Source organism: Maylandia zebra, linkage group LG12, assembly GCF_041146795.1.
Source record: "Maylandia zebra isolate NMK-2024a linkage group LG12, Mzebra_GT3a, whole genome shotgun sequence".
Taxonomy (NCBI): domain Eukaryota; kingdom Metazoa; phylum Chordata; class Actinopteri; order Cichliformes; family Cichlidae; genus Maylandia; species Maylandia zebra.
In genome coordinates this window covers 8,333,264-8,357,875 of record NC_135178.1, presented here as the reverse complement: position 1 = coordinate 8,357,875, position 24,612 = coordinate 8,333,264, and the positions used below count along the sequence as shown (strand labels likewise).

Below are 24,612 nucleotides of genomic sequence, written 5' to 3'. Positions count from 1 at the left end.
ACAAACAAAAAAAGAAAACTAAACTAAATCACTTTTTAAAAAAATCAAAACTCTCTGAAGCGATTTTGTGAACTTCAAAAAATGAAGTAAAATAAAATAAAAATCTAGAGGAAATATACTTCGTTTTAGTGGTATATTTGAGGCTCTGTATATCTACAGGACTGCGAGTCAACCGCTTTTAACCCTCTCAAGGCAGGCGTTGCCGATTTGCAACAGTTAAAAACTAACAACCTGATTACTCAGAAGTACCACTGCAGGACTTGGTTGTGCATTAGCAACAAAAAGTTTAATTTGAGCCTGAGAGGGTTAAAAAGTTGCTTGTATTTTCTTGCAATACCTGTACTGATTTTCCTAAATCATGCCTCTTACATCGGGGGGGCTCCAGATTTGTTTTGTAGGCGTGGCCATATGGGGGGCACCAAACATATTGGGGTGGCACACCGAAAACAGAACTTTCCATTTTCATTATGCTGCTGTCAAATGTAGGTTACTTGAAAAAGATGGCAAAAACAGAAAAAAAGAACGATATGCCTAGTTAATTTCCTGCTATTATAGCTGATATCACTGAAAATAGGTACATATAAAAAACAATTAAGATTTTGAAATGCATAAAAATCTGCTTTAATTGACTGATTGATGAAACTTATTCAATAAAGACAGATAAGTGTTGGATCAGGTAAGAGTGTGAACTGTTGCCTGTCTCTGTGTTGGCATTGAGATGCACCAGTGATCTGTCCATGGATTGGCACCAGCTTTTCTGCAAACTTATTACATTATTACCAACATAGGACCGCCACCACCCCAACCCCTTCCCGGTGGCGCCCCTGTCTGCCTCCCCCAGACAGTAATACTAATTATAAAGACTAAAACGGAAACTAAAACTTTGCATTTTCAAACAATAACAATACTGCTGAAATGACTACACTAAATCGCAACCAAAAGGTGAAAATGAAATAAAAATAAATAGTAATTAGAAAATACAAAACTATTATAACTCTACTCCAGATATCATCACAAGTATGGTTATAAAGAAATGATGACAAAGACATCCACAGACCTATTATAGTGTAGTTATTTGTCAGTCCTCTCTGTGTGATGTTAATAGTTGTAATAAGTTGCCTCCAACATATGCTTGATATGCCTGTACAGCTATAGATGGTCAAAAACAGCTAAAAAAGTATAATTTAATCTTCGGTGTGCTAAATAATGTGGACTGGTAGCAGCTTAAAATAGGCATCTGCTAGGAGACACATTAATGATGTATGCCATTAAAGTGAACGCTCTGTCAGTGAGCAAACACTGCAAAGGAAACCAGTGGACAAAAAAAAAAGATCTAACGTTTCTTTGTAGCAGGCAAACGTTTCATTATTACCTGATCGACTAAAAACTGATGCGCATTATTACCTCGACAGCCATTCATTTGAAATCTTTTTTCTGATATACGTGAGAAATTAGTTTTAATATTTTAACTGTGAAATAAGTACCAAAGCTGAGATAAATAAAATTCACAATAACACTGAGTGATAATTTCTTTTCTTGTCAACAATCAACAGATCTTGTTAATAAATCCTGCTTCATGACCCTATCATGAGCCCTATGCATAATTAAAGTTATTTAGTTTGCTGTACTGCATTTATTCACATATTGTCATAAGTAATAATTAAACCAATGAAGTCAAGACATTAAAGCTGACGGCATTCTCAAAAAAAGCTGTTGATAAAGTGAACACACACATGCGTTTGCTTCTGTAATGTGCCTGTCATGTCAGTCCAATGAGACTAATAATCCCCCTTTTCTCTCTATCCCTGAGTCAAGGGGTGAACTCACTCGGGTCTGGGGCCAGGCACTCGCACTTGTAGGTGGTGACATAGTCGGGCTTAAAGTCTGTGTTGATGGGATAATATTTGAAGGCGCCCACCATCTTCTTGATGGCATCAGAGATGAAGATGAAGGATATAAGGCTGGAGAAGCCCTCCTCAGTAAAACGCGTCATGTATTTGATGATGTAACTGGCATCTGTAGCTACGAGGATGAAACACTGTAGGCACGAGTGCATGCCGATCCACAGACGCAGCTCCATGTAATCTATGCTGTTGCTCCTGTGGAAGCGACAGGTCAGAAAAACAGGTGGGAGCAATGATGAATTTAGGCACAGAACACAAAGATGTCCAGTTTTGTGCAAACAGTACATTATCTGTGAATATAGAGCAGCTTGATGGGGAAAAACAACCGTGCTTGGAGTGTTTACAGACAAATATCAAGGCTTGAGTCATCAAACACATGATATGTGCGAGCAAAATCACCAACTAAACAAGAAGGACTCGGTTTGGACTTCTTATCCTTCCTTCTTTATATCATCATCTTATCAGTCACATGCACAAAATAGATCTATTATCATGCATATATACTTTGCATGCATATAATTATAATTCTTTCCACAATTAAATCTACACAAGTTTAAAAAAGTTTTAATTAATGTTTTTTTTTAATTTATTACATTCAAACTGGTTATAATTCTGTATATTTAAACTGTTGATTGTTTTTCCAAGTTTATTCAGTTTTTACACAGTTAAATGTGATAAAGTTAGATAAGCATTCATGTGGAAGCCCACTAATGTTATTTAATCTTTGAGAAGGACCACTGTGTCACTGCATCACGCCAGCCCTAATGGCCATCAACAAGCTGATATTCTGACCCATGAGCGTTTATCAACGATTACTACATTATTACATGCATCATCTGCACGAAGGCATCGGATCACACTCATTGTCAATCTTTATCTCACCTTTAAATACAGGTGACTGCATTTTTCACATCTGTCATGCTGTCTTGTTAACAAACCCTCTACATACAAACTAACATACTGAAATCTCAAAGCTGTCTCTGGAACGCTGGCTCTGTATAGGACCACATTTTGCAGAATCCTCAGAAAAATACAACACCAGCTAAAGCGCTGGTATTTTTGGGCGCATCAGTATGTATCAGGCTGGGATGTCATCTACTTGACCTAGTTTGTTTCATGCAAACAAATATTTCGTATAAACAAATATACCTCTTGGAATTTTTCACAGTGACAATAAAGAAAGTTTGATTTTTGGTTAACATTTTGTTTTTGTTCACACTTAAAAATAGTTCACTGTTTCAGTACAAACACTATGTAGCAGGCTGTGTTTACATTTATACTCTGTGGTATCAGGGCTGTCAATATAAATTGAGGTAAGTACAAGTGATTGCAAAGTGGATTTGAGGGTTGGTATTTAATGGTAGCTGAACTCATTACTTCAGCAGAACTGCAGTCAGAGCAAAGATCAGAATGGCAAAAGCGCTTCTCTGGCTGTTTTCTGGTTAAAGTAACCAGCAAATTAGAATCAAGGCATTAATCCTTTTTTTCTTCATCTTCTTCTTTCTGCAGCATTTCAGAAATTTGGATTTGCATTCAGCCTGAAGTAAATAAAGCCATACATATGCTCCCACATACTGCACATAGCATTTCAACTGAAACTCTTCAACCTAAAATGATTTTAATGCAAACCGTAAACATAATAATGTGGTGAGATGAGATGTTTACTCCTGACATTACTGAGGTCTCTTCAGAACATGAACCTTCCCAGTATATAAATCTACTATGCTCTAAAGCAGCTCACTTGCTGAACTCAAACAGCAGCTTTTCAAAGATGAGGATGGGTCCAGTGGAACTGAGGATGATGAGGGGCTGACCACCAAAGAAACAGAAGACAGAACCAGCCAGGGCTGTACCCAGGAAACTCTCCATCACACCCTGTTGGCAAAGAGAGAGAGAGACAGAGAGAAAGAGAGGTAATAGGGTTGAAATAAGTGCTGCTGTGGAATGAGATTCCCACACCAATTTGTGAAATTAACAGGTGACTAAAAATCGCAAAGTGTTCTGTTGCTGATTAAGACAGCAATTCAAGACGAGAAGGAGAGCAGAGTAACAAAAAAACAAAGACTTCTTTGTGTGTTGGTGGGAGAAAGGTGATAGCAACTGCTGTGTTTGAGAGCATTAGACATAATGCAAAAGGCTTCACAGGGAAGCAATATAGGCAAGTCAAAGCACTAATCTGGAGTTATTTCTGCCTGGACCTGTGTTTTTGTCAATGACAGTTTGTTTTTGTGTGGTGCAAAGATATTGATGCTTAACAAGAAAAAAGAGAACAGCTCACAATGAACTAGAACATGTCAGAAAAATCAACACATGGATGGTCAAAGGAGCTTGCAAAGTAAAGCGTCTGGACTTCTTTAAGTTGCTTGAAGACGTTTCACCTCTCATCCGTTCTAACTTAGAACTGAAGAAGCTTCTCGGATGAGAGGTGAAACGTCTTCAAGCAACTTAAAGAAGTCCAGACGCTTTACTTTGCAAGCTCCTTTGACTACGATGACCTGGATGACTGAGAACCTTCACAGACAACACATGGATGGCAGCTGGACCAGATGGCATCCCAGCACAAGCTCTCTTATATATATATATATATATATATATATATATATATATATATATATATACGTTCGATACAGTGCTTTCGGTTCGGTACACATATGTATCGAACAATACAAAATGTTTAATTTATTTTATCAACTTTTCTTCTGACGATGCTGTCTGTGTTGAGAGCTCAGTGGATCTGCGTTCGACTACTCCGCCTAGGCTGCATTGTCGAGCGCAGATCCACTGAGCGCTAGAAATTATTTTGTTGTTTCTGCAACATTAAATTTAAAAACAGTACTTTTTTTTTTTGCAAATCTCTTTTTATTAGCATTTTTTCCTTTTTAACAAACAGAAAGTACTTAAAGGACATTGTAGAGTAATCATAAAAAGTAAAAACAAAACAAAACAAGACAAAAAAATAAATAAATAAATAATAATAATTATAAAGACAAAAGGAGACAGTGGAGGAGTTACAGTGAGTAGGAGATTAGTTCAGTCACAGAAACCCCATTTCAAGTTAGAATTTAATTATAAAATAGAATAGAATTTAAGATTCCTATGTGAAACCAAAACCTTCATATTGAAAATTTGTAGAGATTAGGATGTTTGTCCACATAAAGGACAGTAATATCGGTTTCCGCCACTGAACCCCTCATACAAATTATATACAGGTCTAAAGATAAAGCACGCATATAATAAAAGGGTTACATCCATAAAAATCCAAAGAGGAATACTTGTCATTGTTGTTATACTTTCCAGATCAGAGCCAATTAAAAACTGTACTTTTTAGTTAAAATATATTAATAATAATTTTAATACATTTCAAGAATTTAAAGTAAAATTTGTTCACTTTGTCATTGAACACTCTGGAGTTCCATAGTTTATTGAGTCAGTCTTGAGTGCAATATAATTTTGGTGTATAGATATTTATAAACAATAACGAATCTTGAATATTCTGACCTCATTGCAGTGGACTCTATTTACAAAGCCAAATACTCCAGTGAGGAGAGGTTCACATTAATGAAATAACAGAATCACTGTATTATGACTGTGCAGCAAAATGTAACTGATGATGGTGTTTTGTAGTTTCTCTCACATAACACCATGACGCACTGAAGTAGATTATCTAATTATAGACAAACTAAATTAAACAGAGGAAAACTGTGTCACTGACATGACAAACTAGCTGCGTAGAGCTTAAGACTTAATATGTATCTTACCTAACTTCATAAACATGACACGCAAATTATGCTCGAACTTCCTGAACAGACACCCATTGATTTTAATCTACTGCTGCTACTTGCCTGTGTTTACATGTGTTGCCTGCGCTTGCTGCTCCGCTTCAATGGCCAGTGGATGCATCGACAGTAGACTCATCTATGAGACACTCATCTTGAAATACATACGAATTGTTCTGTAACTCTAATTTTCCTCTCTATTGAAACACTACTCAATTATCACTAAAGGTCACCAGTTAACATTCCAGGTAACCTGGAAATCTGTCCTCCGCACATTGGCCTAACTACTGATTAGGGGAATAGCAGGGATCATTCTTCTTTCTGCTATTTTTTGGTGCTTGAACTACTGATGTGATTAGCTGACATTAAGATCTGATAGTTTAACCTGGAATGTCTTCAGGAACGGTTCTCCAGGTTTGTTCAAGGACACTGAAAGCTCTTCTTTAGATATTGTTCCTTTTGTTCAATTTTCTCTTAAAATGATCCCACACTGCCTTAACAATGTTCCAGTAAGGCCAATCCATGGCTGACATTATTCCATTGTGCACTTCTAAGTATGCTTGGACAGGCGGTGTTTGGGATCACTATCATGGTGAAGATGGTGAATCAAAATCAGACGGCATTTGTCTGCATTCATATTTTCATCAACACCACTGGCTGAAATATAGCTCCAAACCATGACAGAGCCTCCACTGTGTTTTACAGATGGCTGGATATTAAAAGGAGAATGATTTGAATTTGGATTTATAATGACATAAGATGCGTTGCCACTGAATTTCCAGTTCTCGTGTAATTCTGTATACCTTCCTGTTTTCAATGGCTTCTTAAAGCCACCTTTCTACTGAGACCATTTCTAATGAGGCTTCAGTGAACAACAGTTGCATCAACTGAAGGGCCACATGTGTCAGGTTTTTGCTGTTCCACTGTACTGTACATTCCTGCAAGATTGAAGATACATAATTACAGTTAAGTTATTTTTTTTACACTCTTATAACTCTGCATTACATCAGATATTGTGGATTTTTTTTAACAATAATAAAAAAAATCTGAAGGCTGAGCCATCTTGACAGATCAGAACAATAACGGTGGATCTACAGTAATATTAAATAATTCATGGCCAATGCTGTCAAACAGCAGTGCTGACAGCATCACTCTCTTTCATAGCATAACATAAAACATACATTGCAGAATTTTCCACCAGGTTCTGTGACCACCAGAAGGCCAAAGTGCAGCTGTTTCCTCATTCACAGGGAGCCAGAACAAAAACACAGAAAATCATTCATCTGCGTCTTGTTGTGCCGACATGACAAGTGACATCACAGCCAGTGTTTCTGTTTATCTGGTCTCACTGTGCTCTTCTAAAGGCGTTCTGTTTTCTGTGTTTTAACTAATGTGACTGTGTTATTGTTGAAAACTTAATGTTAGTAAATATGTCTTGTTGCCAGCCATCAAAATGTTAAAATTATTTTTTAAAGACTTTTTACAACCAGGTTCATCAAAATCATGGACAATTAAAGCAATCAAAGCAAGGTGCAGTCTCCAGGCCCACACAGACGTCACTTACCTTAAGTCTCCCTGCAAGATCAACTTTTCTCCAGTCGCAACAAGAAATTTGAAAACATAAAAACATATGATAACCTCTTATTCCTATAGGGTATCATTAATGCCATCACTATAAATTAAAAAGGATGTTTCTCCTCATATATAAAGAGCATTTCTATATTCAAACGACAAGAGACGAGAAACAGAAAAAAAATGTTTGTCAGAAGCTTTCTACCGGTCAGATAGCAGCTCCACCATTTTTACGATTTTTTAACAATGTAATGTTTACTTACTGTGGAATTGTACTCAGTTGGAGTTCAGTCCCTGTCTAGACTTAAAGGCTCTCTGCCTTCCTTGTTAAGGAACTTTATTAAGGGGTTTAAAGTGACGTTAGCTAAGTACATCAAAAATAATCTGATTATCTGCAATGAAATTACAGGAAATCTCTAAACGTCTGCTTTGAGGAAAAAACATCATGATGACAAATAAATGAAATGTCTTCTCAAAAACAAAAATCACAATTCAGTTCCCCTAAATAACACCAGTTAATGTTATTGCATTTACTCTGTTGAACACAGGCAACAATATACAGAACTTTTTGTATATAGTTAGTAAAAAGATTAAGAGATTCAAGATCAAACTCATAGAAAGAAGGACTGAGAGAAAAAGGCAGAACAGCATGAACTACACAGGCACAGCAACATGCTAATAGCAGAGAGATGTCAAATATGACATGTGTATGTTTCTGATATTTTGATTCAAACTTAACAAAGCTATGGGCTGGCTTGGAGGATGACTTGTTTTAATGAACAAGTTAATGAGGTTGAAACTCCCACCAGGCTTTGATACTTCGGGAAAAGGATTAAGACCCCGACGATTTCAGAAATGGCACCTACTGGATTTAATTGGCCCCTTTTATGTCAAAAACTGTGAGCTTGTGATTTTGCCCCATCTGTTTGGGCTTGTTTAGGATCTATAATAAATTACAAAAATAAAGATTTATTGTTCAAATCACTGATTAAGTCTAATGCTATTTTCATCCCATAGCAGTCCACAGACAGAAGGGAAATAACAAACAAGAGACGGCTACAAGCCACAAACAGCTGTTTCCCTGGTGATTTTGAGCAATTGTCACAAATGCTGTGATTTAAATAAACGATGCTTTGTTTTCGATGCTTACTATCAATCTGGGTAGCTCGAATTTTCTTTCCAGCAAGGTAGTAGCTGCAATGCACTTCAAACAGTGCTTTCTCCAAATGTACAAATCGTTATTACGGCACTCGGCATCACCTGGTAATTGTCAGTGGCGTCCCCAAGGAGCCCACCAAAGGTGATGGCATTGGTGATGCAGCCTAAGTAGATGAAAAGCACAGCGGAGATGGACTGAATGTGGAACCCTTCGTAGAAATCACTAGGGAACCATGGCAATTTCCTCTTTATGTCCAAGTACAAACCCCCACAGAACCTGTTGCACAACAACAACCGACACAGTTGGTTAGGATGCTTCACACACTCCGCCTCTCAGCATGTCACAGTATTTTCTCTGAAGCAAGAAAGCAGAGACTATATCCATGAATCACTTACACAGTGATTTGACATCTATACTTGTAGGCAGGAGAGGTCACTGCTTTCGCTTTTAAGTCTATTTTCTCCAAGTTTAAAAAGTCACTTCTGTGCTTTGACTTTGACAAAGTGTAAGCACTACTTACCACTGAAACCTACTCTCTCAGGCTATCATTGGCAAATTGGATTTGGATAAAGCCATATTTATCCTTTTAAAGAACATTTTCTACTCTGAAACAAAACAAGACAAGGAATGTTCCATTTTCTTTGTTTCTTTCTTTTTGCAGGCACAGCTGAAACTGGCAATCCAATACTGTCCATTTTACATTAGTTTAACTTTTGTACCTACAGCCACGCTACTTATAAGGAAGTATCGGCATTTTTTTAGGACAGGTGTGCTTAAATAACTTGCCCATTCTGCCAAATTTTGATAAGGCCATATTCAAATTCCCAGAGTCTGCTTGTGTTTAGTCTAAACCTCTCAGCAGTTTGCCACGCGGCCCGGGCTGCCTACCGTCCAGTGAATGCCAGCTCCTCTCCAAGCTCATGCTGAACTGGCATCTCCTCGTCTTCTGCCAGGCCTCCACCTCCGCCAGCTGTGCCGTTCATCTGTCCCAGCTCATTTAGGGAAAAGACTGACTTCCTGCAAAGGACACGTACATGCCACACATGTGAGCAAATATGAGATTTAAACTTTTTTCACATATATTTATTCACTCGAATGGTCTGTCTATAAGCTGTTTCAACCTTGCAAACTGGTACTTGCTGACTGAAAGGCACAATTTCACCCTTTCTTTCAGAGAACATTTTAATTTTCTGTAACTCGATATTTCAACCTAAAGGATTTTAGTATAGTTTGCAATTGCTCTTGGCACATCGCTCATTGTTCAACTACAGCTTTTTGACCTTTATATGTATTACTCAGGCGGTTAGACATCCCCAACCTTTTGTCAGCTGAGGGAACCTTCTTAGGCGGCTCAATGCGGATTTTGGGATCCCATTCCCCAGGTGGAAGCACAATCACTTCGTCCAGAAACTCATCTATTCCTGCAATAAGATCTTCCCGATCTCTTGCCTTGTAGGCTACGTCACTGAAGAGCTGGGAGGGAGGAAGACAGAGAAATAAAAGAAAAGGTTTTACGCTTTCTCTTGGTAATAGTAATAAGTATGTACTGCCCTAATAAGCTGTGTTTGCCTGTCACCTTTGATGGAGACATATTGAACATTGGTTGTTAAGGCTATATTGACATCTGTCCTCAGCTGGATTCAATTCAAGAATAACTGCCAGTCAGCCACTAATCATGCCCATAGAGATTAGTGTGCACAAGCATTATATGTTTCTAAATAAGGCTGTATCAACAACAGGGGGAAAAAAATCAAGCAGTGGTTCTAATTGGCAGTGAAAATGTTCTAATGGGCACTGGCCCCATTCAGAAATCTTTTACAAATAGTAGATGTGGTACTTTATTGATTTTCTCCATCTAACTACACTTCAAATAACTTGGTTTTGATCTGTAGAATAGTCATTAGATGCGTCAGAGCTAGGGTTGCCAACTCCCTGAAAAATAAATAAGGGACACCTCGTGGCCAGGGCCGGGCGACCCAGTTGTCTTCACCCTTCCCAGTGTGGTGAATTTTCTAGCTCTTTTTTTGTGTGTGAAATTATTTTTTTAACCATTTGACTTGAAGTTGATTTAAGTAGATGCATATTCTATTCTTTGTGATATGAACACATGTGAAACAAGTGATCATTTAGCCATTTATTTTTAGCTCAAAATGGCAACATTAACACATAAAACAGGTCTCTTTCTTAAACAGAAGCCTGTCATGCTTAACTTTTGAGAATATAAGTAAATCTTTCTTTAAAAGAACTTTGTCCTGCTTAACTTAAAATAATAGAAAACAATAGAAAGAAAAACATTCTTGTAACAGTGCACATTTAGTGCATTTAGTACAATTGGCTTCAGCTGAGGTATTATTTCAGCTTTTCTAATGCTAATCAGCTGCTCCTGTTTGTAAACCCGCTTGTTCCCATGATTACGCATCTTAACTCATCATCATTATTCATCTATGTATTACTTTTATGTATTAGTCATCTATTTGTTGTAATCATCTATCCTTGCAGTTGTTTATTACACAAAATAAATTATATTATCACACTTCTGGCCACATAGCGCTGATATTCACTGCACATGCCCATATTAACTTTTTCCAGCCAGGTGTTTTCCTTTTCCCATTCTTCCCTTTCTCTGAGGGGAACAAACATTGCTGCTCTAACGCTGGGCTCACACTGTGCGATTTTAGGCCCATTTTGAGCCGATTTTTGAGTGATCGGACCGATTTTGGCCTTCATCGTGCGTCGTGTAGTATACGTGGGGTAAAGAGAAGTGATTAACACCTCACGACCAGCTCCCGATCATCAATCGCTCGTGAGGTTCTCACCACAGCCGCTCACACTGCTCACGCGCAAACACGTAAACGTTGGTGAAAAAGACGGCGCAGCACGGCTGTGCAGCGTGTGATCTGGACACAAGCGATGGAGGCACAACTTGTAGAACTTTGGAAAGCTCATCCGAGCCTTTTCGATGTGGCCTCACAAAATTATCACGACCACAACAACCGTGAAAATAGTTGGATCTACATCGCTGCTCAATCACAGCTGCCTGATCATGTTTTTCATTAGCAATTTAGCAAAGTTGATGGTGGTGGTGTGTCTGTGTGAGTGAAAGACAGAGAGAGCGAGCGACAGATTTTCTGTTATAACCTTCATGTTATGGAGGCACAGTGTGAGCACTCAGGTCGCATCAGAGCATCGGGCCGTAAAGTGTGAGAGTACATCGTGACATACGAACTTCTAACCCCTGCGAGTCAATCGTGCAGTTTGAGCAGGAGCTGAATAACGCGACTGAAAAAATCGCACAGTGTCTGCCCAGCTTTAGGTGTACTGTCATCCGAGACTTGCACCGCAGAGTCGGCGTTTGTTCCCCTGTTGGCCATGCTTCTTGTTGTGGTCATTTGTTGTCTTCCGGTATTTTCTCCGCAAGCGACCTTTCCTCGACCAATGAGATGAGCGGTAATCTGAATTGTCATACTCGAATTGTCATAAGTGTGCTGTCAGCTCATTGGTCACAAAGCAGGAGAGGGGCTGGGAATTATGTTTTCAAACAAAGCGTTAATTCCATAAACATTTATAGACTACTTTTGATTCTCACTGTATTACGGGACAAAGTGCGTCCCTTATTAGCTCAATACGGGACGTGTACTTTTGTTTCTAAATACGGGACGATTCCGTATTTTAAGGGACGGTTGGCAACCCTAGTCAGAGCCCTTTTTCGCGGTGCTGCCATGTTTTTTGGTTGAGTTAAATCAAGCTAATGACTGCACAGGCTATTTTCTACATAGGACAGATGCTTTACAGTTAGTTGTTGGCACATACAGTAGTAAAACAACTTCAAGCAAAAGGACATTTTGCCATTAAGAAGATTACGAAAAATTAGCAATACAGTTTGACTGTAATGCTAATGTTATAGAGTCAATGAATGTGTGTATAACCAGCACTATTGACTCTGTGTAAGAGAACGCTAACATAAGCACAATGACTACATTAACATGCTTAAATCTAGCCGGTGCAGTGGTGTAAATGCTCACCGTCTTAGTTAAACATGCTAATGTTTAGCACCAATCAGAGGTTAATGCTAATGCTAGTTATTATTATTGAGTAAATTCAGTTCTTTACAGCAAATAATAATTATCAACTGCACAAACTGTTCTACTGAAAGGACAGGACATGGTCAAAGTCATCAAAGTTAAGCCTAATAACTGAACATGAGAGCCTGTAGGAGAGAAGCATGGCACTCAAAGAATCCTCAGTAGAAATCTGTTAATATGAGCCAATCATGCTATTGCAATGACGCATACATAGAGTTTCATGACAGCTGCAGCTGTGTGGTGGCAGAGCTGTGTACCCATAGGTGTGAATGTCCAATATCTTGACTGGTACTATTAAGACATGTATTACTTGTATCAAAATAATTGATGAAACAATTAGTTTAATAAAAAGTTTTTTTTTTTGTTTTTTTTTTACTAAAGTAGGAATTTGAATGTTTTTACTTAATGGAATATTGTCTGTATTACGGGAAGAGACTGACAGCTGCTGACCTAATCTTGGTTTTTGAACAGGTTTAAATAAAGCGTTACACATAAACATGTTCTGCTCTTAAATTTGACCAGCACTGCCTTGTCAGTGTGGCACTAGAGGAGAGATTGAACTCCTATTGAGATGCCACATAATAATTGTCAATACTCAATAATAGGTCAGCTTCATATTACCAGCCACAAACCTATAATCATGTTTTAATTGTGGATGGAAAATGTGCTTCTTTTGCACTCGGACTCTTTTAAAATAACAGCCTGTCACTTCCTTACTGTTTGTATCTGCTATTAAAATGACACACAGTAACTTAGTGACACAACACAGAATAACAGCTCAAACTGTTTTCAGGGAAGAGAATACTGCTGCCATTAGAAAACAATTAACGACTCATTATCCAAATAGAAACCCCACTTATAGCTGATGCTTAACAATCAACATCACTTCCAGACGTACTCCAAACATAATGCTGGACATGCCAGTGAATGCTGAACATGTCCTTTAAAGGAACTGTGAAGAATCTTTATATTTATCTTTGCTCAGGTTTCCTGAGAAATGTCAGTGTCAGATTGTCAAGTCTAATGAAGAACGCATGCTATGGAAGGATTTTAACACACAGTGACAGGCACTTACATCATCCACCATTAGAGTTGCTATTGCTCTGCCGATCTCATTATAGGACTTGGCCTTTCCTTGGGGCCCCAGCAGAATAAACAGAAATCTGTAGAGTGAGGAAACAAATGTGAGGTATGTTCTGGGACTGCAGATGTTTGTTGTTGGTTGGCGGGCAATGACATATTGTAGGGATTTTTACCTGGTGGGAACAGGGACCTCTGTTAGACCTCCTAGAGTTGTAGCTTGGGCCAGGCGAACAAACGCCACAAAAGGTTTGTTGAGGAAGTCTACCTCGCCCACTAAGACATTGGAAGCCTCCGCGTCTCTGGGGATCTTCTTCATGAATTTATTTTTCAACTACAGAAAAAAGGGAGAACGCAGTCCAGCATTATCGTGTCGGCATGGTAGAATATGTGTAATTCCTACATGTTATAGACTTTGCTCTGAGGTATTCATATTTCATTTTACATGTTTAATTGTTTTGTTTTTGCATTTTGTGGCAATCTTCAATTTCCTATACGTATTACTGTCGCGCTCTCATAGTTTAAACTGAACATACAGAAAATAAACTTCTTACAAAATCATTTATGTAACTTTAAAAAATGTATTAGTCTTCTATTCTCTCATGTATGACACCAAATTGAAAATAATATAATAATACTGAACCAGCTGTTTAAGTTTATCTTATAAAGTCATTTTTCAGTTAGGAGGATGTTAAGACAAAGACTGCTGTAACTGAGACGTGTGCTTTTATTGTGACGGTGTTGGTAGGTGTAGTGATTGGATCTACCTACAGGGATCATTAAAGTTTCATTCTGTCATTACAGTCTCTCAAAACCCGGCAGATTAGCCCAGGAGGACGTTTTTTAAATGCAATCCTGTGTAGTTAAGTGGGCATAAAATCCTTAAAGAAATGCACACAAACAATCAGAGAGGGAAAACAATTGCCTGTGACCCGAAATGGTGAACCAGTCTGACCTGTTTGATTACATCTAAAGGTGTGGCAGGAAATTGGACTGATGCACAATAACACAGAGTAGTGGAGAGCCTTTTCAACAACACATAACCCGAATCTGTGGCTCCACGTGAGAGCAAAGCACGTGGACTGATGGACCGACAGTGAAATCCATCTTTTTCTCAGTGCCAGCTCAATATCGACACAGAAAATGTGGCACACACAAGCGCAAATACACACTGTAACAAAATGAACAATTGCTTGTCCGTTGTCACATGCGACCGATGTAGACCTCAAAATAGAATTTGAACAGCTAGCCAAACGATAAGTAGAGCCCTCGGAACCGGACAACCAGTGCTGGCCCCCCTGCCGACTGTCACAGACAAATTTTGTGGCCCACATAGCACCCTTTAAATTCTCATTCATTTCTTTTTTTTTTTTTTACACAATCCCTCCCAGTGAATGACACATAATCTGACTTGTCAGTTACAAAGCCCTGTAGCCTAATTGAAGCGACATCAGCATGCCTTTGCAGCGGCACTGGCATGCGTCACCAGGTTTAACTCCCATTACTGCATCAGCTTCACTAATGAGTGAGTTATGTGTTTGCACACTCTCTCTGTCACTTGATGTCACCTCAGCGAGCAGGTGCAATGAAAAATTGATGAGCGATGAAGAAACAGCAATTCAATACAATGAAATGCCTTACTGGTAGGCAATCTGTCCAATCATGAAAGGCAACAGAGTGGAAATAAATGTATCCTCCAGAGATTCCCTCAGTGCAGGCAGATAGACATTTGCCAGTAGAAAAGACAGGAACATGAATTTGGTCATTGTCAGGATCAAACCAAAGCCACACAACTATAAAACACACTTTTAAAAAGCCTTACGCATGTGAAGGCTGTATCCCTGACATACTGAATGTAATGAGCTGGTTTCAGTAATAACTCACCTGGTCTGTGCTTGGAGTGTCCGCAATATCATTCATACTCCTGCTCTGGGCGTGACCTGCGAGGTTGGGACAGTTATACAGTTATTACTCTTTATATCCACCTACTTGGAATCATTTCAGGCCTGAAATTGATAACTGGCACATAAATTCTATGAGATAAAGCTATTGGGTAAATCTTCACAGTCTAATGCACTACAGATGCCATAAAGTCTTATTTTATGATGTTCATGCATTTTGGAAGTAAGGACAGAAAGTATGTTTTTAGTTTTGTCACAGTTAGTGGTGAGGTTGTAAAGGCTGTAGTATATTGTATATAGTATAGAGCAGGGGTGGCCAGCTCTAGGCCTCGAGAGACGGTGTCCTGCAGGTTTTAGATAACACCCTGGGTCAACACACCTGAATCAAATAATTAGTTCATTACCAGGCCTCTGGAGAACTTCAAAAAATGTTGAGGAGATAATGTAGCCATTTAAATCAGCTGTGATGGATCAAGGACACATCTAAAACCTGCAGGACACCGGCTCTCGAGTCCTGGAGTTGGCCACCTCTGGTATAGAGTGTATTGCAAAGTTGTAGATCATTGTAATGTATTTGGAGATCATCATTTTAAATCAGGAAACAGTTTGTCTTTTGTATTTTTTGTTCTTTTGGTGCTACTTTTCCCATTTCCTTCACTTTCAGTTTAACCACACTGGGTGTAACTTGTAGGATGATGTAAGTCTTGGAAATCAATCTTTAAAAAATCAAAAGTATTTTATGATATATATATATATATATATATATATATATATATATACTGAATACTTCAGCAGCCATAATTCTTGTCATTAGAGGTGGGAATCCAGGGGCTCAATACTATTACGATATACATTCACTACACTGAAGGATAATTATCTATGGTGCACTATGTGATATCCATGTAACTGAAAAAGTAAAAATACCTCTAAAAATCCAAAAAGCTGTCATTTATTGACAGTACTTTTGTGTCAGCATGTGTGTGCATTTTACTGATCAATGAAATAATGCGTCATTTCAGTTCATTGCTTTCTGACCTGCTTTCCCCTCCTGTCCACCATTTTCCCCATCATCTCAGTTTCATCTACACTATATTGTCAATCTCATTCTCTTATGAATGCCACCATATGATGTCATTGTCACGGCGGGGTGCGCCGATAAGTTTAGTTTACAGGACCCAGAAGCAGACACTGAAAGACACTGAAAGACGCTGAAATGAAAACTAAGAAAACTGTGAACACTCAGAAACTAAAGAACTAAGAAACTCAGTGAAAATACTATGACAAAACTATGAACACTGAGTAAACTATGACAAAACACTATGGGGATGCAAACAGACAACCTGACAACGAAACATAGAAAACAGAGGACTTAAATACACACATGAGGTGATCAGGGGAAGTCGAGACACATGAGGAAACAGCTGACAAGGATGAACATAACCATGCACAGGAAATGTAAACTCAAACACAATGACATGAAAACTGGACTTTCAAAATAAACAGGAGAACATGATGAGGCAGACCAAACAACATTGACACATGAGACATGAAACACAAAGGGCAGGTGGGACCAAAACCCAGGGAAAGGGGAAATGAGGGGATCCAATAACAGCACTAAGGCTGAACCACTTAGGGGTTTTTTGGGAGCTAGATGAGCTAAACCCAAACGATAAATGGCAAAACATGAAGCCTCAAGTTCTAACTAATAATACAAAACAAGAACTTAACATTTCCCCATAAATAAACAATATATCATGAACTCAAAATGCTGGGTCACAGACCCAGCCCATGACAGTCATGAAGTAGTCACTCTTAATGTCTATTTTTTCCCGTCCTTATTTATGCTCAAGAATCACTAAAGAGCAAATTTTCCATGTGTTAGAATGAAAATCCAGAATTAGGAGAGATGGCTTTGACAAATCAGTATCCTCTGAGTACATAAATGTGCTCAGAGGATACTGATTGGTCTGTAAATATGAGCTAACAATCTGAGCTTGGTGTCCTGAATTTATTTATTCAGTCTTCACATATGCAGAAATGTTAAACAGCAATCTACAAGTGAAACTATAATGTGTTATTTGGAGATTGTAGGATGATACAATTATGGTTATATAGGCTTTGACTCTTCACAGTGCTCTTAAAACAAGGAAAAATATAATGACTTTTATTTTGAAAAAACATCAACCGGCTTCACAAGCCAAAACCTGACACTCACGTAGGCGGCCATAGTTGGCTGCTGGCTGCTGCTTTATTCGGAGGTCCTCTGTGGACCTGTTGAAGTTGGCCATTTGCCCCGGACCTGTTCCACCTCGGGGTCCAACATTCCGATCTGCCATGGGAAGGGAAGCAGGAAGAGAAACACAACAGAATCAGTGATTGGAGGTGATGCTTTATGATTTCTTGAACACCATGTGTCCTGTCTTGATGATATGTGAAAATGCTACAGTGGTAATTAACTCATCAAACATTAATACGTCCCCTGTGGAGGATATGAGCCTTGTTGACTCAAGAGTGTTCATTCATTCAGTGAGTGAGTTAAATATATGCATAATTCATTTCTCAGTAGCATCAAAATTACATGTCAGCCCAGAATGAAGCCAAGCCTCCTGACCCAGTATGAACCTTCCAGATCCCTCTTTTATCAGTTCCCAGAGTCAGAACCAGACACGGAGAAGCTGCATTCAGCTTTTATGCTCCTTATATCTGGAACAAACTCCCAGAAAGCCTCAGATCAGCTGAAACACTCAGTTCATTTAAATCTAGGTTGAAGACTCACCTGTTCTCAGCTGCATTTGAATAAAGAACCAAATCCACACTTTTAAGCTTAAATTTCAAAACTAACATTTTAACTACTGATTTTATCTATTGTTCTGATTTTACCTGTTTTGATTTTATATAGTTTTGTTTGTTTGTTTGTTAATTAGTTAGTTAGTTAGTTTGCTTGTTTTAATCAATTTTAAATCATGCTTTTTATTTGTTTTTGTTTCTAATGTCTCTGTAAAGCACTTTGAATCACATTGTTGTTGAATTGTGCTATACAAATAAACTTGCCTTGCCTTGCCCTTGCCAACGACAAAGAAAAAGAATTGCTATAATTAGGGATTCACAGTGTTGTTTCATGTGATGGCATTTCATAATGCTAGCTCTCCAACAATGTGTTTAATATTATCAGTCAGGGGAAACTCAAGCTGATGTAATACTTTGGCAGGTCAACTACCTGTTATCCTGTAGACTAGGAATGAGCAATCAATTTTCCCAATGAGCCACAATTATGGCCAAATTATAACATCTACTCTTACTAGTAGTCGTTTATAATGAGATAAAATTAACACTGAGCAGAAATGAGTTCAGCTTACTGCTGCGCCTCTCCCCAACAGTCTCGGTTCATCATGTGGTCCCTTGAGAAAGTTAATCACCCACCCCTGCTATACTTAGAATATTGGTCTCTCATGGATTATTCACACAGAGCTACACAGGGCAGGTCAATCTGTGTCACAAGTTGGGTCACTCACTGGTAGAAGAGCTGGACTTGCCAATGTCAGCTAAGGAACGGTGGATCGGTTTCTTGGTCTGGTGTCGATGCTTCCTCAGCAGGACAAAACTGATCTTTTCTCTGAGATCATGAGATATCATGCCTTCCTCTATCTGTCTCTCAATGATGTCATCTAGAAAAGAGACACAAAATTTCACATCTTAAGAGTTCCTAACTGGAAGTTAGAGTTGAAAAAGAGTTTCATAACACTGACTGTAGTCTGCTATCGTGTAATATAATGAATGCTTTGCATATACTGATGATAAGTATAAATTTCTGTGTAAATTATACGTCTATGGTTCTGTTATGCTGTCTACATCCACATCTAAAATGGTCTAACTTGTTATTTGAAATGGCAACTTGTTGTTCAGTGTAAAAAAATGACGCAGTCTCATTTGCCCCTGAGACTGGCTCATGCCACTTAGGAACAACGGGTTGTGCTTGTGCCTATCAAAGTGGTATGACTGTACACTATTATCATTTGCATGTTCTCTTAGGAGTCTGACCAGTGGCCACCAAACAACTATTAGTTGTTTGGTAAAATTTTAAGCATGATTGCCAGCAGAAATGTACTCTTATTACCATATGGCCATGTTTTAAATCTATCATTTGAGCTTTATAAACAGTAAGGAAATGTTTAATTGTCAATAAAAAAGCTATTTATAGTTACACAAAAAGCTTACTATAATGTGACTCCTTATGGTGGGCTTCTACATGGTAGTCATGCACGCACAAGTGAATTTTGCGAATGAGTGACCAAAAAAAATTGGCTCTTAATTAACAAGACGTCAGCTTCTGTGCCACCCAAATTAAACCAATGGTCTCAGCCTGATCAACCCTATAAAAATTGTCTGACTCTGCAGTTGCATAAAAGTTCAATTAAATGAACAGCAGGATGCTTTTTATCATAGTGAGAGAAAGGCTGACAGCTATTGTGCATGAACAAGGAGATCACATTAATTAAAGATTATATTCATACAAAGCAGAAGACAAGAACGAATTAGTCAAAATCATTCACCGTTTGCTCATTTTAAAAATCACAGTGTGCTAAAAAGCACACAAACCTGCTGCATTTGAGCTCTAGACAGAAAACCCAGATATATTAATAGCACCTTGGAAGGAAGTGAAGTAATCATTTCAGAACAAGATCAAATCACATTTAAAGAGGACAGGACAGCACAATGGACCAGCGCCACTGTGATTCAGGGTCAAGTGTGCTACTGCCTTCACCACCACTGACAAGACATTTTTATCTATCTGTGTGGGTAATTTAAGGTTATGTCTTGGGGAATACAGAGATAAAATATTGTGAAATGACACAAGGACAGCTTAAAATGAATTTGTATGAGACGCAAAATAAAAAGTGGTGTCATGTGAATTTGTTGTCTTCTGTTGGTCCAGATCACACAAATTGATACAAGAAGAAAGATTTTGGCCAGTAATGTGTTTAAAATTTCAGAAACACACCAACTGTTCTCTTTAACACAGAAAATGGTAAAGAAAAAATATTCAGGAAACTACGATTTCTATGCTGTACTGTGCAATAATCTTGAGTGGGCACTTCTTTACATTTTGCTTCAGAGAAGCCAGACTGTTTTACTTGGTTACTTCTTCCTTTAATTTTAAAATTGTCTTGGGCAATAGTTCTCTGTTTTTTCCCTTCAGCCATTGTCTGCTTTTTCACTCATTTTCAGCCCAGTCTATGTATCTGACCATTTTAACAAGAATGTTTTTTTTCTTAGCTAAGTCATCTAACACTTAATTTTGAATTCAGGCATAAAAAAGACTTCACTAATAGTTAGGTAACAGACCTAACTCAAGGGATGAATCTATGTTTGTTACTAGCAGCCTGTCACTATTTGTTTGTTCCCATTTCTTTGGTTGAATTTATGAAAAATTCCAAAGCTAAAACAGTTTGACAGGCATAAAATCCAATTTTTGCAAACACAAGGTGAATCCCAAAGAGCTATTAGCTGAAAACATTGTATATATAATAAATATTTGATATTTATTAGCTTTATTACAGTATTTATTCATTTATAGATTATTCTTCTATAAATATATAAAATAAGAAGTTACAGGCCAAAACAACTATCTACAACAGAGCTGAACAGTATCTAAAGTCATGTCCTGAACAAATTGCAATAAATCCAACAAAGACCTGACACAGGAGACACTCAGCTGATAGATCTGCAATTCACTGAAGCTTTATCAGAAATGGTCTCAGTGGAAGGGTGATTGACAAGAAGCCATTTTTAACAAATAGAAACAGGGAATAAAGGCTGAGGTATGTCAAGTTACATAAGAAAAATGCAATTTAAAAAATTCTGTTTCAATAAGGAACAATAATAAATGTTTAAACATTCATTATTGTGAAGCATTAACATTGTGGAGGGTCTGTCAGCAAAACTGATGGAATTACAATTAATCAGATTATGATCCACTATGCTATGCTACCTAGAAAGGATGTGATTAGCAGCTGCTTCATTTTCCAGCATGACAATGATCCCCAACACACTGCCAATGCAGTAAAGGCATACTTGAACACAAAAAGACACAACAGAACTTCCTCAGAGTCCTCAACATTACTGAAGCAGTGTGGAATCATCATGACATGTAATGAAACAAAATGCAGCCAACATCCAAAGAGCTTTGGAGTCTACTTCACGAAGCCTGGAGAACTATTCCCGGAGAATACTTAGAGAAAAGAAAGCTTATCTAAATTCAGGCTATGTAGAAGGATAAAGGTACATCTATACTATACAAAATCGTTAAAAATATCAATAACCATCTACAACAAACTACTACTGAGAAAAATGTGACCTGGTTTTGAATATCGGAGCACCACTTTTAAAACAATCTTATCAATCACTTGACCAGCGAGTGGAAAATTAAGGAAATATAAAAAGATCTGATATGTGCTAGAAAATGTTCCTGCAGTTTATTAAGCATTGATTTTTACTGAGAACTGGCAAACAATACATTTACTCATTGATTTTTTTCTTGTCTTTAACTGTATTTTTTTTATACTTTATTGACTCCATACTAATGCATTTGTAGCTATACTTTGAGCTTTTGGATATGCAAAAGGGAAAGATGAAAAAGGTCATGATGCAGGGTTATTCATAAAGCAAGGGAAAATGATAAAGCAATTTACAGCTGTAGGTAATGTTACTGTGGCACTAGTTTGTGCTAAAATAATAGTTAAAGGAAGTTATCGGGTGTCAGTATCAACACCAATCTGTTAGTGACTAAGATGGTCATAAGAAGGCTTTCGCCAACCGGTCAGGAAATACACATTTAATGACTGGTGGTTGCCAGGAGATCACTGACCCGTGTCTGGACCTGTGCGTTTGGGGATTAAGCAATTGATCTTACAGGAACTGGCATCAACCTTTACCAACCACATGCCAACTAGTCATGTAATAAATATTTTTTTCTTCCTAACCAGTGGTTGCCAGATGGTTGCAGACCAGTCTCTAGTCTCTAACTCACTTGCCATCACATACATGTGAGTAGTTGTGTGACTGCAAAACCTCAATAAAGAGGGTGTCTATAGAGGGTTAACTAATATATATTTTACAAAAATGTCATAGCAGAGAAAGCCAGGTATAGGTGTTAAAATGAATCACCAATCAGTTTGTTTAGCAAAAGCAACTCAAACAATGTTTCATTTTATAAAGTACAGCTGTTTCATAACTTACTAAAATTACATACTGATATTTTGATATACTTCTATTATTCACGTATTATTAATGTATTTGTTGTTTTATTACTTATGTGGAAATGGAGTATAATATATTTAGCTAACATGATTGTTAGCTTAATTATGTTAGCTAAATGGTTACAAATATAAAATATGTTGCAAAACCCCCCAAAACATAAAAAATACCAAATAGCTAAAGAGCTGCTAGGCTTGCAGCGCACTTATTGAAAACAGTGAATTCTGACTGCTTATTCACACATAAAGACGTGCAGTTATAAATGTGAATATCTCACCAACTATTTGAGGCAGCGAGTAGCCGTCCAAATCCAGCAGCACTGTTCCTGTCTGGAGACATGTCCTGAGCTCAAAAAGACTGTGCAGGGACAGTGTGGACACATGGGGTTTACTCCACCTTTCCCCTCCCTCCTCTACCTTTTCCTCGAACTTCACCCACCTAAAGGCAGCAAGAACATGCAGAGAGACAGAATAGGTGAGAATACAATTTACCTAAAATTTCATGTCTGGGGTGCTGATTAATGGTTAATGCAGAGACTAGTGTTCAAATCCTACTTGAGGCCAATTACTACATGACATTACTCTGGTTTTTCCCCAGCGTTCCTGTCTTCTCTCCACCATCAAATAACAACAAAAGGCTAAAAAAGCCCAAAACAATTATTAAAAAGAAAGAAAGAAAGAAAGAAAGAAAGAAAGAAAAGAAAGAAAACTCAACAGGGCCACTGCTTAGTATATGTCATTGGTTTTTGCAAGTTATTTTCATTTAGCAGGAGTCTCTCGGAGCAGTACTAACTACTTAAGTAATAATCAGTACTGAGCAACATCACTATCCTAGATCCAAGCCTCTATTTGCTTAACGCTGTTATTAGTGCTATAAATTTATAGAACACCATTAGTCTGATTTTTTAGCAGCTCACACCGTACACTTCATTACAAGGGCTCATGGTGTCCTTGATAACAATATTTTACTGCCTTAATTAGCATAATCATTTCTGATGAGTTACCGTATTTAAGATATGTCGCTCTGATTAGCATACTCTTTTCAGATATGCTGACCTAATATTGAAATGCTTTTTAACATTTAATAGGTAGAGCAGTAGTACTACCAATTACAGATACCAGTTTCTTTTTGGTGACTCTATAATGTAATTTTGAGAAGTTGAAATTCTAATTGAATGTGATTCTAAGCAGAATGCAAATACAGCAAGATGACTTCTGTGAATATTCTAATTAGTACATAAAATTCCCATTCCTTATTGTTAGCAATACTTCTTCCCTGTCCAGATTAGTTCTTTCTGTATCTTGCCCCACATGAGACCTAAAAGCAGCTTCAATCATCATAGATCAGCGGTCCCCAACCCCCGGGCCACGGACCGGTACCCGTTCATGAGTCGTTTGGTACCGGGCTGCGAGACTTGAGACTCGGGTGTGAAATTTATGGTTTTCAGGGTTTTTATCGGTTTTTAGCGTTATTTTGTTATCGTTTTTTTCATTAACTCGGTTTTCCTGGGTCTTTTCACGTGTGTTATGAATAAATCTTCTTTTTTCGGTCCCGGTACTCGTTTTATTTTGTTGTATTTATCCGCAACACATTAAAGGCCGGTCCGTGAAAATATTGTCGGGCACAAACTTGTCCGTGGCGCAAAAAGGTTGGGGACCGCTGTCATAGATGATCTGAGAAGCATGTAAAGGTGTGTTTGGGCTGAGATTTAACAAGGACTCTAAAAAATGATCTTTTATTTGTTTGTGATTGTGAGTCGATGCACAGCAGACTACTGGTTAAACAGGAGACACAAACAGGTTACTGGCTGCTGGTTTCCTCCCAGATATGCCTGAATGAATTTAAAAACCATATGTCAATCATGATCATGTTATAGCTTCATTC

General features: G+C 38.0%; 1 protein-coding gene across 4 annotated transcripts in view; it reads right to left on the bottom strand.

Annotated features, from left to right (window-relative positions):
- slc4a5a (solute carrier family 4 member 5a) overlaps positions 1-24,612 on the bottom strand; it is a 41,378-nt gene that overhangs the window by 9,459 nt on the left and 7,307 nt on the right. For all 4 annotated transcript variants that reach the window (XM_076890649.1, XM_024804476.2, XM_076890651.1 and 1 more), the window contains exons 5-15: positions 23,006-23,166; positions 18,987-19,139; positions 17,690-17,803; positions 15,458-15,513; positions 13,750-13,907; positions 13,569-13,656; positions 9,730-9,884; positions 9,300-9,428; positions 8,513-8,687; positions 3,646-3,779; positions 1,828-2,099 (exon numbers count right to left, since the gene is read on the bottom strand). In XM_076890649.1, the coding sequence (XP_076746764.1) occupies positions 1,828-2,099; positions 3,646-3,779; positions 8,513-8,687; positions 9,300-9,428; positions 9,730-9,884; positions 13,569-13,656; positions 13,750-13,907; positions 15,458-15,513; positions 17,690-17,803; positions 18,987-19,139; positions 23,006-23,166 (1,595 nt within the window). The remainder of the gene's footprint in view (positions 1-1,827; positions 2,100-3,645; positions 3,780-8,512; positions 8,688-9,299; positions 9,429-9,729; positions 9,885-13,568; positions 13,657-13,749; positions 13,908-15,457; positions 15,514-17,689; positions 17,804-18,986; positions 19,140-23,005; positions 23,167-24,612) is intronic.